At 38.1% G+C, this 16,012-nt stretch overlaps 1 protein-coding gene across 1 annotated transcript in view; it reads left to right on the forward strand.

Annotated features, from left to right (window-relative positions):
- faf1 (Fas (TNFRSF6) associated factor 1) overlaps window positions 1–16,012 on the forward strand; it is a 552,776-nt gene that overhangs the window by 312,039 nt on the left and 224,725 nt on the right. The window contains exon 8 of the mRNA XM_068037154.1: window positions 2,275–2,361. Within this exon, the coding sequence (XP_067893255.1) occupies window positions 2,275–2,361 (87 nt within the window). The remainder of the gene's footprint in view (window positions 1–2,274; window positions 2,362–16,012) is intronic.

A 16,012-nucleotide genomic window follows, 5' to 3' on the forward strand; every position in this document is an offset into this window, starting at 1 on the left:
GTTATGAAGATAGATTGGAGAAGCTAGAGTTGTTTTCCTTAGAGAAGAGAAAGTTGAGAGGAGATTTGATAGAGGTATTCAAAGTCATAAAGGGTCTAGACAGAATAGATAGAGGAACGGTTTGCTTTGGCGTAGGGGGCCAGAACCAGAGGAGAGAGATTATAAGGTAATTGGCAAACGAACCAAAGGCGCATGCGAGTACATTTTTCACGCAGCGAGTGGTTAGGATATGGAGTCCACTGCCTGAGAGGGTAGTGGCGATTCAATTGTGGCTTTCAAAAAGGAATTGAATAAGCACCTGAAGGTAAACAAATTTGCAGGGTTCTGGGGAAAGGGCGAGGCAGTGGAATTAGCTGAATTGCTCTTGCAGTGAGCAGGCAAAGACTCAGTGGGCTGAATGGCCTCCTTCTGTGCTGTAACCATTCTGATTCTAATTCAGAATTCATTGACTCGGGTTGTGCCAGTATTGATCTGTGTAATTGATGCAGGTAGGGTAAGCCATTGGCTGCGTCATTTGAGGTTCCTGATTTTTCATGATGTGTAAAAAAATTAGTTTTCCAGAAAATTTTAGTCCAAGTTTGCAATGGGAAGATCGGGACACGAAACAGCATGCTGTAAGTCGCAGTTCGTGCCATTTCAGGAAGTTCTTGGCTATGCTATTGAGGCAAACTTGCATAGAAATGTCTAGCTGTGATAAATAATGTCACAAAGTGTGCGGCAAACAGGAACTGTCCATTAAATGCAAGATTTCTAATGTATTGTAGACCAATTTGAGATTCTCCAAAGGGGATACTGGAGGACGCATCAGTTATTCAGATGGCGATGTCCAACATGCTTTTATAAAAGGAAAATACTACGGATGCTGGAAATCTGAAATAAAAACAGAAAGGTCATTGACCTGAGATGTTAACTCTTTCTCTCTCTACAAACACTGCCAGACCTGTTGAGTAATTTTTGCACTTTCTGTTTTTATTCCAACATACTTTTGCCTAAATTGTGAGAGTGCCTTTTTGAACCACTGTGATTCTGTCTTCACCAACACCCGCTGCCCCCACCCCGCCTCCACCCCCATCTCACATAAACCCGATCAGTATGTGACATATTTTTTCAGGAGGTTAGCAAGTGACATTTTGAGAAATGTTTGAGCATGTTCAAAGTTGTAAGTAATCACTTTTTTGGGGGGAAATATCCTAAATTTACAAAGCTTTTGAGAAACCTATTTTGATTTGTAAAGAAAATATCTAAAGTGCAGAATCCAGTGAACGTGCATCTCCATGCCTATTTCTGTTGCTATGACTGCGAAGGCACTGACGGGCTTTTTCGTAGTTCCCAAGGTTAATGTGCAAAGCTTAATTATAACCAGCTTCTTGAAATGTGGGACATTGCTGTCCTTGGAGATTTTCTTTCAGATTGGGGTTTGGTTTAGGGTTTATTGTGGTTTTGAAGTCCAAGTTATTAATTTGTAAGACCAATAAAATACCTGTATTCTGTAGGTTGTTGTTGATGGATTGACCATAAAGTTTTTAATTTTTCCCCTTCAGTTTAATTTGTCATAGTTTTATAGTGCAACAGTAATAAACTAGCACTGTGCAGTTTTCTTGTATGTATTTGCGCAGAATATTTTCAGAATTTGCCAGGCATGTAGAAAGAAATTCAGCAGTCAAAGCATTCTAATGCTTTCCAACAGCAGAGTGTTAAAACAGTAGCAGTTCCATTATTTTAAATTTGCCAATTTTAACTCGTGTTGTTTCGGAAGCTGAGACTAACCAATCAGAGGTGCGATTACTGTATGTTGGCAGTATTCTTCAGTATGATGTATGCTTTAATAATGAGGTATTTGTTGTGGAACTTACAAGTTCAAGATTGTCCAAACAAGAAGAGATTTTGTTTATGTTCAAGGACTTTTTGAGATCATTTTTAATTTGTTGCATACCTTAAACTGGCATTGCTACTAATGATCCAGTGTTCATCCTTCAGCTATCCATTATGATACTCACCTCTGCAACCATTTGGGTCTTTCTATTCTCATAATGTTTCTCAGATGGGCAACAAATGTTGGCCTTGCCAGCAACGCTATCATTCCATGAACTAATTTTTAAAAAGCTACCATGCGAAGGCTCATATTGTGGAAAGCATATGAATAACTAACCAGTTTACCTGTATTTGATATGGCAAGACACATGCTGAAATGTACTGTGTGCCTGAGATGACTTTAAATAAAAACAAAATGCAGTGTATTATATCTTTTATTAAAAAAACTTTTCTTTTTATTAGGTAAAACGTAACATATTTGATCTCACAAACATCCATGTTCGTCACCAGATTTGGGAAGGCTGGCCTGCCTCTGCTGAGGATGACTCTGTGAGTGCAATTTATTTTAAAGAATTTGTACTGTGCTTCAATCCTTACTATTGTGTAATGAATAGGCAGGAGATATTCTTTCAGCAGATGTTCTTTTATGTACTGCTGCTGCTTTTGTTAGTATGTGGTTTTGATATATTTTCATTTCTGCATTGCTCTTTTTATATGACCATTGTAACTATTAGCCAAACATCTTTTCGTAATTGAAGAGAAGTGTAGGGCACAAGAGCTTACTTTTCAGATTTGCCCATAGTTCAGACCAGTCAGCTGTATAAACATTTCAAGATGTTTTAGTATCTGCATGCATAAAGGCTTTCCTCTGAAATAATTCAGCCACCCATTCAATACATTCACCAACTTTTTTGTAAACTGATTTAACTTTTTAAAATCAATTGGAATGAAAACTTGTTCACTGAAGCTTAGAATTTTGTTAGTTTAATCACTTTGTTGATGCTTGAGCTCGTATAATTTTATATTTAAATATTTAAGGTATGAGGAAATTATTATAGAGCTGTTAAGCTTATCTTTTGGAAAAACTGAATGCAGTGAGGCGAAATGCTACTTTCTAAGCTTTTTTTTGTCTTAACATCACTACTTTTGACCGTCATAACTGGAATTGTGGCTTGGTTTGGGTGACATAGAATTAAATGTGACATTTTTGACTTAAATTTTCTTTAATTTCATTCAGTTAATTCCAGAATGAATGTTGTTGATTGTATGATTCAAATTTAGTGTATTATTCTGTGGTTTCGCATGCACTCGCCTGCTTGTGCTGTCTCTTGGCTTTCTGTCATCACTTTATTTCTCTAGCTCTATGTATTTTACGAAAATGACGGATAAGAGAAGACCTACTAGTTCATCATGACTGTCCCATGGAGTTGTGATGCCTTATGCATCACAATATATACATTTCCCACCCACCACAAGTCATGTAATTTGAAAGAAATGAAAAAACAGATAAAACCCCCCTTTATATGGTTGAAGCTAGTCCAGGTGACCACCTTTGGCCTGGTTTACATTAGTGCATCCATATCTCCCATATGGGACGATTTTGCAGGGCTATGAGAAAAGAGCAGGGGAATGGGACTAATTGGATAGCTCTTTCAAAGAGTCAGCACAAGCACATTGGGCTGAATGGCCTCATTATGTGCTGTCTGATTCTATGATCCCTGTCCCAGGCAGGAACAGGTGCAGCTGTCTTGAAGGAATGCAACAAATCAGCATTTACCACACAAGCCAACAACCTATTCCACAGATCAACTAATCTCTAGGAAAAGAAGAACTACCTAACATCCAACCTACTTCTGCCCTTGTGTAACTTGTAAGTGAGCCTATCTGGGCAACTAAGATGTTTTAAACTGGAAATGACTCTTATGGCCCTGGCTCTGCGCCCTTTGCAAAGCTTTAATATCTCCCATGTGAGGAGATCCAAATCTTGCTCAAAGATAAAATGGAATGTTTTGTCTTCTATTGAATTGTCTTGTGAATACACCTAGTATCCTGTTCACTTCAGCAATAGTTTCATGACACTGATCATGAACCTTTAGAGATTGATGCACAAAAATACCCAGATTTCTTTCTTTCAACACTGGATTTAGTTCATTTCCCTGTAGGGTGTATGTATGTTCTGCACTAGTCCTGCCAGAGCTTAACCCTACACTTAAACATAATTTGCCAAAGCTGGCCCAATTCCCCAGCACATCTAGATCTGGTTGTAGTATTTGAACATCTTCTAGTGCATATCTTAGTATTATCCATAAACTTGCAGATCATGCTCCCAACACCTACATTTCATTAATTAATGACGATAAATACCAACGGTCTGAACGCCAGTCCCTGCAGGACACCAATAGTAACGGTCTGCAAACAGTTCAAAATCCGTTGACGACCACCTTCTGCCTACAGACATTCAACCAATTCTCAATCTACTGCAGAAGATTACCACTAGTTCCACATGATTCTTTCTTGTGGAGAAGCCTCTTCAATACCTTATCAAAATCTTCCTGAAAATGGAGATAGACAATGACTACTGGGTTATCTTCATCCAGTGAAACTGCTGACTTCTTCAGAAAATGCAATCAATTTGGAAAGACGTAATCTTTTTTGGAAGCTGTGTTAGTTGTCCCTGATTTGGTACGCTGTATCCAAGTGGTCATATAGTGCATTGCTATCTCTCTCGCGATATGTTTATTGCTCTCTTTCTCTTTCTTCTACTCTTTTTATTTCTCTCTGTCTCTCTCTGCATTATTGTCTTTTTTCTCCAAATATGTTTTCAATATAAAAAATTTCATTATTATTTCAATTAATGATATATATTCAGTTGGCCTTCCTATTTGGTTGGCTGTATAAAGATATAAACTGTTTGTCTTCTACATATCATATCCTCCAATTACCAATGAACTGGACCACATTCACTGTCAAAATTGCAAACAAGGTGATCTTTTAAAATGTATAGGGACATTGTAACATTAGAGGTAAACAAAGGGGTACATTTTTCACACAAAGAATAGTGGGTATCTGGAATGAGCTGCCTGAGGAGGTGGTGGAGGCAGGAGCAGTAGCAACATTTAAGAGGCATCTGGACAGGTACTTGAATGAGCAAGGCATAGAGGAATATGGAATTAATGCAGGCAGGTGGGATTAGTGTAGATAGGCATTATGGTCGGCATGGACGCAGTGGGCCGAAGGGCCTGTTTCTATGCTGTACAACTCTATGACTCTAGGTGTCTGCATATGGCCTTTCCTGCTCCTAAACAGTATATGGTAGTCTGCCCCACCCTAAAGCTGCACAGCATCTTTCCCACTACAGGGTAAAATAAAATGTTTGACACGAGCACACATGTACTTCACCCATAGACTTTGAAACATTTTTTTACAGTATTGATGCTTCTAACTGTAAATGCTCATTTTTGTATTATAGTTTTCCTCTTCATAATTTGTCAATTTCCAAATTCTTCAATGTTTTAAGAAAAAAAATGTAATTTGTTCCCATTATTGATAACACTGTCAAGGAAATTAAATTCAAGCATTGCACAAGGTGTCTGAGATTATACAGTGGTGGATTACCATAACATCTTGACTCCATTGCTTGCAATTGATGTATGGCAAGAATAATTGCAGTATCAGTCTGTATCAGATTGAACTGACTACATGCACTGCAGTACATCCTGCAAAAGAAAATTGCTGGAAAGCCTCATCCAACATGGCCCTTCTTGCCTGTTTAATCTCACGACCTGTAGTAGGGGCTGTCCTTTCTTATTTTTCCCATAACATTCGAGCGAATAAACATACCTGACAATAACTTATTCTAGGATGGCCTTGTACTGCTGACTCAACATTATCTAGTGCTTCTGTCCAATCAGCATTCTGGGTATGAATCCTTCCAGCACCACATTCCACTAACCGCAACCTGTTCAAAGAAAACAACACCAGGCATCAAGCAAGGCCTTAAAGAACTTTTCATCGTTTCTTGAAGACTGTCCTACAACTTGCACCGCTTTCCTCCAAAAGTCTATCTAAGGAAGGACACAAACAACGGCTATGCCTGCTGCCACTGCTGTCCTTAGGCTCAGCCTGACACTGGGGTAAACTATATTCACGGTCAGTTATTGTTTCATTTGACCTGTGTCAGTCAGAAGTCAACAACGGTGCTAACTATTAGCAGATCTCATACAAATTGGGATGATGTTTGAAGCCCACTGCACTTGTGTCAATCTGACATACTGGTTCTTTAGAAGGCAAGAAGTTCACTTATGGTACCATTTGACACAGGCAGATTGACAAAGCTGTTATCCACCTTAACATGAACCACTGTCATTGGCTTCAGGCAGTACATGTAGTCACAGACTAATGGTCGCCATCTGTGTGGTTCATTTTGGTGCACCATTCTCTGAGGCATCCGACACCTACTATGGTGCCACTTATTTCAAAGCTGAGTCCAACAGTGAGCTCGTAAGTGGTTCCTTACTTGATTAGTGTGGGCCTGTTTTGGTCCCTGTGCTCCTGTACCCCCCCCCCCCCCCCTCAACCACTGTGTCTGTAATCTTTGGCATTTCCACCTAAAGGAGAGGCAGAAACATAGCTGGCCTTGCTCCTGTGACAGGTGGTCCTTCCCAAGTGAGAACAAGATTGGGTGCAGTTATGATATATCCTCCAGGGAAGTACTTGTCAGTATTTACATGTGAATACAGACCACTTGGATAAAGTTTCACAGAACATTTGTGAAACCATCTCCCAATAAGGAGGAAAGGAAGGGATGTAAATTGGTGAGAAAAATTAGCAAGATCATAATCTTGACAAAAAACGCCCCCTGTTCCACCCAATCAAGAATTCAGATTCATGGTGCAGTGATCTGGCTAGTGCGTCACCAAATCGATTGGGTTATGTTTCCACTGCAGACCGAATCTCAGTTTCTCACTGTGGCATGATACTTCTGTGAATCAGTCGCGACACCTGAAGGAATAACTCTTTCAGTTGATCATAGTGCAGTAACAGGCTGAGTCAGTTCCCTGGTGCAAGAATTCAGTCAGGTGATCTTGTTCCACTGATTGTGTTCATCATGAATCACTCAGCAGCAACTTTTTAAACATCCTCTTAATGGTGAAAGATGTTTTGAAAAGCTGTTAGAAAACAGTAAACGTCATCCGTAGAACCTTTGAGCCATCCCTTTCCTAGCACCTTGGGGGAGAGCTTCATATTGTGAGTACAGCCCACATCATTTTAAGGTCTGAATTGAGACAGCAACAGTAGCCTTTTTGAAGCTTTGGCATCTGGGCAGATTGTTGTCTTATAACCTGCCATCCTGGACTGGGGCATGAACTACGCATTTCTCACTGGAGATGCTTTACAGTTATGTGTCTAGATCATTCATTCCTCAAGCAATGTTTATTTCTCCCCAGTTAAATTTGATTGCCTTATTGACTTCATGGTAATCTCTCAGCATGCTGCCATAAGTGTTGCAAAGAAAATGGGACTGTAGAAAATTAGTTTTTTTTTAAATAGTGATGTTTTATGATGGTTCACAGTCTGACTACCAATAGTGCCTGAGCTTATTACCTTTATGTAGTATTGGCTTATTGTATCATCATTGTATTTAAAGATGCACAGCTAATGGGAATCAGGTCCCATCATTAATGTCCCAAAATGTTACAAAACTGTCACTGGTTTTAACAGGAAACTGCATTAGAATTTAAATTTCAGTATGTTTGTCGAGCTTTTGTGTCAATGTACAGGTTAATACTTTTTAAAATGTTACTTAAGTTCATCCTGTTAGAAATAAATAGTAAAAGGATGAACTTTGGTTATTCCAAATTATGATCTTTCAAGTGATTTGAATGCCACTTGTAATTAAAACTCCAGACATCATTTGCAATGTTAAAAAATATTCTTGCCCTCAAAATACTGAAAACAAGTTCTTGTTAAATTGTAAAATGAGAATCTGGCATGAGTGTGTGTTTCTACTTTGCCACGGTTGAACTTCTTCAGCATGCTAAAACAGAAAGAGTTATTGACAACTCGTACAGTATCCCATCCCTCATTAAAGTGAGAGCTGCAGCAGACAGTGTATTTTTTACTACCTAAAGGGATCCAAAAAATAATATATTAAAGGAGTGTTGACTTAGATTAAGTTAACTGATGTTGCCAGATGAGCCAGGTCCATCAGGTTCAGAAGAGACTCAAGATTATACAGGAATCCAATTACAGCAAGCCTATCTAGTTTCCTTGTTTATTGAGCTTGAGGTTAACAAGAAATGTAGTGAAAATGGTTCCCATGGCACCATCGGTCTTTTTCACATCCGGCAAGTAAATTTAAATGAATGGAAGCAAATGTGGGTTTCGAGTATTTGTTTTTATGTACTGCAATCATTAACTCAAGAAACTGAGGCACATGTTCTGTAAAATTGGATAAGCACAATTTTCAAATAGATAAGTATCAGTCTCTGTAAAATCTGTGACAAGAAGCATCAATAGATTAATTTGTATTTAATTGTTCTACTTGGAAACCAATTTGAATGTTGTGTTGTGGCTTCAGGTCAGTGAAAAATAGAACTTAGGCATCAGTGAATGACAGTTGCATATCACACCACATGGGGTTGACAGACATCATACATTGTTATGAGGAGTCCTTCCATAATTGCTGACATTTATCCAGTGTTTCACAGTATTTGCTAATGTATTAATGCAGTCAATCTTTGAGAGGCTGCACATACCTTTTAGCCCTGGCTTTTATGGTTTCCTAAATTCATAGACCCACTGAAACTTATTCCCTTCTGGTTGCCTTAGTGACAGAGCTCAGAGATAAGCCTAGGTAGAGCCCTTTTGTGATTGCTTTCAGGTGACATTCAGTGATAGCTTGAGTAGAGTGTCCTTTTATAGTTCTTGTAATTCAGAAAATGATAACAGCTTTCATTGCTAAGAACGAAGGGCTCTAGACCATTCCCTGATGGGATTTGTGTTTGATTTGCTACTTCATGCCAGCGAGAGTCTGTTAGGTCCTTGTGGATGATGAGATTAAATAATATGGTGCAGAAACTTAAAGGGGTCAAAATAACAATGCTTGCACTATTGTTGCAGGCTAAAGTTTTAGCCTCTGTTTTCAAGAGTTGATGGAAAAACAAAAAACTTTGATCATATTTACATATTATTTGGTTGTGTTTCTTTTTGCTTTAAAGCTTTTTTGCAGCAAGAAAATGACATGCTAGCCAAGGTCCATCAACATCCTTGCCATCTGCTATTGTGCATAAGTTTGTTGAATACCATCATGCAGGATGTGAAAAGGACAAAAAAATCCTAGTTGGTTCTTTAAAAAATATTGTTTGAATCACTCAGCAAATAACACTGGCCCTTTAAAATTGTTTTCACTTTACATTACTGGCGTACCCTTACCCAGAGCTTTACCTCTTCAAGCCACTTTGGGGTATTGCACTTTGTTCTGTGAGTGCTTCTTAAATATAAGGAAGCATCAAAATCTGGTATTCCTTCCCTCTGGAATAAAACAATATTTGTACCTAATACCCACTCCAGATACTTGTCTAAGGTCTTGTAGCATTTATGCTTATACATACATCAGACTGATTAAATCTAGCTGAGTAGGTTTGGAAACTAAGTGAGAAAAGTGGGATTAGTCCCCATAGTAGTATCTTGTGTTTCGTTAACAGATGGTGTGGATTAAAAGCATATTACAGCCTCCCACCAGGGTTGTGTATATACTTGACACAATATTACTTCCTTGCCAAAAGAAGTGTGGATGTGGGGATATTCTTTTACTCTTAAGCACCAAAAAGACTCAACCTGTTGTTCTCCAAAGTGGCTGAACTGAATCTGTGGTGGCTGAATCGTGCTAAATAGATGTTGGTCTCCCTCAGTAACAGTCTGATATTGAGGCCTGGGCAGGCCCTTCCCTCTCAGAAGGATGAGGTAGTTGGAAGGGTTGAAGGTCTTTGCTGCCGTGCTGATTGATAAATAATTTTTTTTTTTAATTTCTGCAAACGCTAATCCTTTGACAAAACAAGGTATGCGCTTCTCTGTCTGTAGATGTGGGTATCAGGTATGAATGGGTGAGTGCAGAATACTTCTGGTGCACCCTTACCTAACTGGCATTCTTCTCTTGTTTCTCCTCTTGTCCCTCTGAAAAGTGCAGGTTAGAAGGATTTCAATTGGGAAACCTACTGTGGCACTGTTGACACTGTAGCAAAATGCCGGGGCAGGTAGCAACAAAAAAATCAAAAGCATATAGGAAAACCATGTAGAAATACATACAAGATAATCAGAGGGTTAGATAGGGTGGATAGTGAGAGTCTTTTTCCTCGGATGAGGATGGCAAACACGAGGGGACATAGCTTTAAGTTGAGGGGTGAAAGATATAGGACAGATGTCAGAGGTAGTTTCTTTACGCAGAGAGTAGTAGGGGCGTGGAACGCCCTGCCTGCAACAGTAGTAGACTCGCCAACTTTAAGGGCATTTAAGTGGTCATTGGATAGACATATGGATGTAAATGGAATAGTGTAGGTCAGATGATCGGCGCAACATCGAGGGCCGAAGGGCCTGTACTGCGCTGTAATATTCTAATTCTAAAAAAAAAAATGTAACAAAAATTGATCACTGAATTATTTGCTGCCCTGAATGCCAGAAATTTATCAATTGGGCAATGATCTGATATTTTCCTGGTCATATTCACCCAATTTACACCCGTTTATCTAGAAACCCAAGCAGAAAATATATTCTTACAAATCTAGTTAAAATAACACAATTAGTTTCATCTGAGAGTGTCCATGTTGCCAGTGGATGCAAACAGGACATACAAAAGAGAGGGACCACCAAAGGTTAGTTATTAACACAAAACTACCTTGTCAGTAATAAAGATAACTTGAATATAGCATGGTCTAGATAGCTTACACATAACAGGTGATAGAATACTGCAAAAAAACTGTAGGACAAAATCAGATATTTAGCACATGAATTTTTTTGAGGCAGAGCATCAAAAGGTATTGTGTAGAAACAAATAGAGTATCCCATATCTTGCTGGAATCTGCACAAAACAAATGATGGACATGTATCCTTGAATTATATAAATATTTGACCACATTAGTAGCCACAAGACATGCCATTGATTGAATTGTGTTGAAAAATAATGTGAAAATATTATAATTTTTTGTGTATATGTATGTGGAAAACAATATAATTAAGTAATGCAGTCAAACAGTTTGTGTAGTGTGTTTGGTAACATTATTTTAAGCTAAAAGAGAAATGATATCAAGCACAGTCACAGAACGACTTAATAAATAATTTTACTATTTGCAGCTTGTTATATCTTGTACGTTTTATACTCCCACCCAATTTTATCCCCTTTTTATTGGGGACTTTTACCAAATTGATGCCTTTTGCCAGGGTGTAGTTCTCCATGCATTCAGAGCCAGGTGCATCCCCCACCCCCCCACCCAAGTGGCATTATTCATGTAAGAGTTCAGGCCTCTGTGTTAATTCAACCAAGTGAGTCATCACAGTTGGACCTAATCCTGCCCTGACTTGATATTCAAGTACACATACTTTTCAGTAGTTTTTGCAATGTAGCTACCAGGAATGGGTACCTTTGCTGATTTTTTTTTTTCCTTCTTACACCTACGTGCTCCTGACTTTTAATTTATTTTTAACAGCAAAGCTGCAAGATAAGATTGCCTCTGTGAAAATAATTCATAAATCCAAGTGTTTGAAGCTAGTTTTGTTAATTTTGTTTACAAGTGTGCACAAAAATTTCAGTAATTTTAAACAGAGATGCAGAAATTTGTTTTTGCTGCCATAAGATATGTTGAGCTGTTTGCTTGGCTTTAATCATCTACTGTGACACTAGTAGTTCATCTGGAAGCATATTTAAGTAGACTCTGATAAGTAATTGTCACAGCCAGTTCCTAGGCACAATAAAAGAAATAGATACATTTAACAGGCACGAGAGGATGAATCTCCATGTATCTTGAAGAATAAATAGTCTCATAAGAAGAAATGAACCTTGAATGGAACTGCCAACTGTAATTATGAAAGGATCATATTGAGAAATAGGTGAAACTAGATTTTTAAATCACATTCTCCAATATGGCTGTTTGAAATTAAATTTATAAGATGTAATTATCCAGTATTTTTATTTAGTCTATTATATATGTAAAATTGTTATCTTGATGTAATTTTAAATAATTTTATGAAACAGGGAAAATAAGTAGACTAGAGTATAATATTCGCATATGTCAGTACAGCACTGGGCTAATGGGTACAGCTTATAGTTTGTGTGCTATTTACACAAGAGTTTCCAAGGTGATTGCTGTGGACCTGCATGTCTGTTTTGATAGCCAGTTTGTTCCAGAATATCATATTTAACTTCCCTTTTAATTGTGGGCATACTTTTCTAAATTGCTTTGACCAAAACACTTTAACCCTGCTGCTTCAAATGTGGCAACAGGCTAGTCCAGGCAGGTTGGTGTTTCATAACACTTTCTGGATCTCTAGCCTTTTCGCAAAGTAAATTAAAGCATTTGACAGGAGCTAATAACCTTCCTTTCAACACACACGATAAAATTGTTAATAAAATTGATTGGTATTCAGATAAATTATGACAGAATAAATGTACATTTGAACTGCAGTTTCTTGTCTAAATTCACTTACATACCTATATCTTTTAAATATTCCACTGTAGTTTGTTTCTCTTGTAATTACTCTTATTTTTGAGATCTTCGAGCAGACTAAAATTAGAAATACCTCAATTAGTTTATGATATTCAAAGAAAACAAAAACTTGGAGCGTTCGAAGACTATAACACACTAATGCATGTTTTTAAGGTACTTTAAATACTAATTCTCATCCTTGTTTTCAAATCCCTCCATGGCCTCATTTTTTCCAACTCTGTAACCACCTCCAGCCCGAAAACCCTTGGAGATGCTTGCGCTTCTCCAGTTCTGGCCTCTTGCACATCTCCAATTTTAATCACACCACAATTGGCGGCTGTGCCTTCAGCTAGCTAGAACCTAAGTTCTGGAATTCAGTACTTATGTGACTTGCTGTCAAATTTGTTTGATAATGCTCTTGTGAGGCACCTTGGGATGCCTTTAGTATATTAAAGGCACTGTATAAATGCAATGTTTTGTCAAGTGATGCTTGAAGCTTGAGTGAGTAACAGTCAGTTGAAAGCTTAAATTTTGTTGACAATGTGTTTTTAAAATAAAATGTTTAGTTTACGTTACGTGCTTAGAAATGTTCCCTGCAGTTATACCTTTTACGTTATCATATTGTCCTTCCTCATGTGAATCCAGATGTTGTGTATTATCAGCTGTTAATGGTTTATGAAAAAAGTATTTTATGTAACTGTAATAAATCATATATAATGAAATGATTTCAGCTGATTTGCCACTGTTTAGTTTTGTTACCCAGGACTTTTGTGCCTCTACAAATCATTAGATTCTGCAGTGATTCGCTTTATTTTACTAAAATGGCATTGCCTCCATAATTAACAATCTTGTTTATTAACCTGGAAACTTAATATCTGTGTCTTGGCTTGGTCACATAGGATTTACTTTGTGTTGTGGGATGGCATAAAGGCAATTAAAGTAAAACAAGCTATTCTGTTTTAACTTTATTAGCTGCTGTCTCCAAGATAAATCGCTTTGGGTCCTGAGGTCTTGAAACATAGAAACAAACTATTCTCTGTTCAATTACTGAAGTGACATTCTCATTCACTCCACATTTTGAAGATATTCATTAGTCTCTGTAAGCATAGTATATTTTTCAGATCATTTTTGCATACATTATACTTGTAATATTGAAATTGGCATAACTAAACAGAAGTAAATTCTTAGCCAGACAATACAACTATGTGTTAGAATAATTTGTTGGTATGGTGCCTTTATTTTAATTAATCCCTTAGTATCCTACTGTCAATCTATTAATTAGTACAATAAATCAAAATTGAATAGGTAAGCATCATCTGCATATTGCACCTTGACTCAATTGTGCCACAAAGATGCCATTTTATTCTAAATTTAGATGCAGTGAACAGTAAGAAACTACAGTGGTAAAGGGAGAAAATTGTAAAAATACAAAAGAACAGACTACTTAAAAGCTGACTTCCTCTGAGATTTGCAAACTTGTGTGCAATGGAAAATAAACATTTAATAGCGACAAGTCTCATTAATGAACAAGTATCTTAAGTTACCCATTATTTATCTCATGTATTTTGTTTATATCAAGTGGATGTCTTGTGGTGTTCTATGTTGTGTGATATCTGGATTCTGTTTTTGCTGTTATCTGGACATCAATGTTACATGTGGTTCAATGTAACTGTAGGGTTGCTGGGGACCCTGTAAAACACAACAAGAGTGGAGAGCTAAAAAGGGTTGAATAAAAGCTTCAGTAAATCGATAAATATTGGTATAGGAATGCCAATTTGTTACAACTAAAGTGTAGGAGAAAAGGAAAGAAGGATTTGCATTTCTATAGGATTTGTCACAACCTCAGGACTTCCCAAATTGCTTTACAGCCAATGAAGTACTTTTGAAGTGTAATCACTGCTGTAATGTAGGAAACGTGGCTGCCAATTTGCACACAGCAAGCTCCCACGATCTGCAATGTGATAAATGACTAGATAATCTATTTTTGTGATGTTGATTGAGGGATAACTATTGACCCGGACACTGGGGATAACTTAAAAGCAAAATACTGCAGATGCTGGAAATCTGAAATAAAAGCAAAAAATGCTGGAAATACTCAGCAGGTCTGGCAGCATCTGTGGAGAGAGAAGCAGAGTTAACATTTCAGACCAGTGACCTTTCTAATCTTTGCCAGATCTGATGAAATGTAATAGGTTTTAAACAAATAAAGCAAGGGTGGGGCAAAAGATAACACAAGGGAAAGTGTTGATAGGACAGAGGGTCACAGAGAATAACTGACCAGAAGGTCATGGAGCAAAGGCAAAGGGTGTGTTAATGGTGTGGTGAAAGACAAAGTGTGGAAATTGGAAGCAAAGTTGCTAAAGTGTTCCAGTTCGGGGTGGGAGCAGGAAACTGCACAGATACAGTCATCAATGTACCGGAAAAAGAGTTGGGGGAGGGGGCCTGAGTAGGACTGGAACAAGGAATGTTTGACATATCCCACAAAAAGACAGGCATAATTAGGACCCATGCGGGTACCCATTGCAACACCTCTTACTTGAAGGAAGTGAGTGGATTTGAAGGAAAGTTGTTCAATGTGAGAACAGGTTCAGCCAGGCGGAGGAGGGTGGTGATGGATGGGGAGTGGTTGGACCTCTGTTCAAGGAAGAAGCAGAGTGCGCTCAAACCGTCCTGGTGGGGGATGGAGGTGTAGAGAGATTAGACGTCCATAGTGAAGAGGTGGCATTTAGGGCCAGGAAACTGGAAATTGTCAAAATGACATAGGGCGTCGGAAGAGTCACGGATGTAGGTGGGAAGTGACTGGACTAAGGGAGAAAAGATAGCATTAAGATAGGAAGAAATAACTCCCCGCTGCTGTTTGAAATAATGCTGTGGGATCATTTACGTCCACCTGAAAGGGAAGATGGGACCTTGGTTTAACATCTCATCTAAAAGTCCGCACTTTCGACAGTGCAGCACTCCCTCAGTACTGCAGTGGAGTGTCAGTTTAGATTTTTGTGCTCAAGTTCTAAAGTGGAACTTGAACCCACAACCTGTGATGCCTCGATGTCAAATATTACCCTGTCACATCCAAGCTAGGATATTATGCAGAAAAGAGCATCAGCTAAAGCATGTAAAATTTGTCAGAGGTGTATTCTGTGGACTCTCTGATTTCACTTTATACAAAATGCATACAGTGGACTTGGATGTGTTCAAAACTTTTATTAGTAAGAATATTTGATACTCCAGTCCATCAAAAGAAAATTCAGAACATCCTGTTAGTAGTTAGAAACCAGCTTGAAATATGGAATAGATGGTATAAAATTCCAACACTAATGAAGGGTTTTTATTTTCAAAAATGCAAATGAAGAAGCAATGTTGTAGTGTATTGAAATGCCTCTTAATGGCCAGGTCAAGAATTGTGATCCTGTGATTGGGGAGGAATTTAGAGGGATTTATATGATCAGCAGGGAAGGAGAAAGACAAATTTCAAAGATGTAAATAAAAAGGCAGCATAGTGACTG

This window comes from Heterodontus francisci, chromosome 8 (genome assembly GCF_036365525.1).
Source record: "Heterodontus francisci isolate sHetFra1 chromosome 8, sHetFra1.hap1, whole genome shotgun sequence".
NCBI lineage: Eukaryota > Metazoa > Chordata > Chondrichthyes > Heterodontiformes > Heterodontidae > Heterodontus > Heterodontus francisci.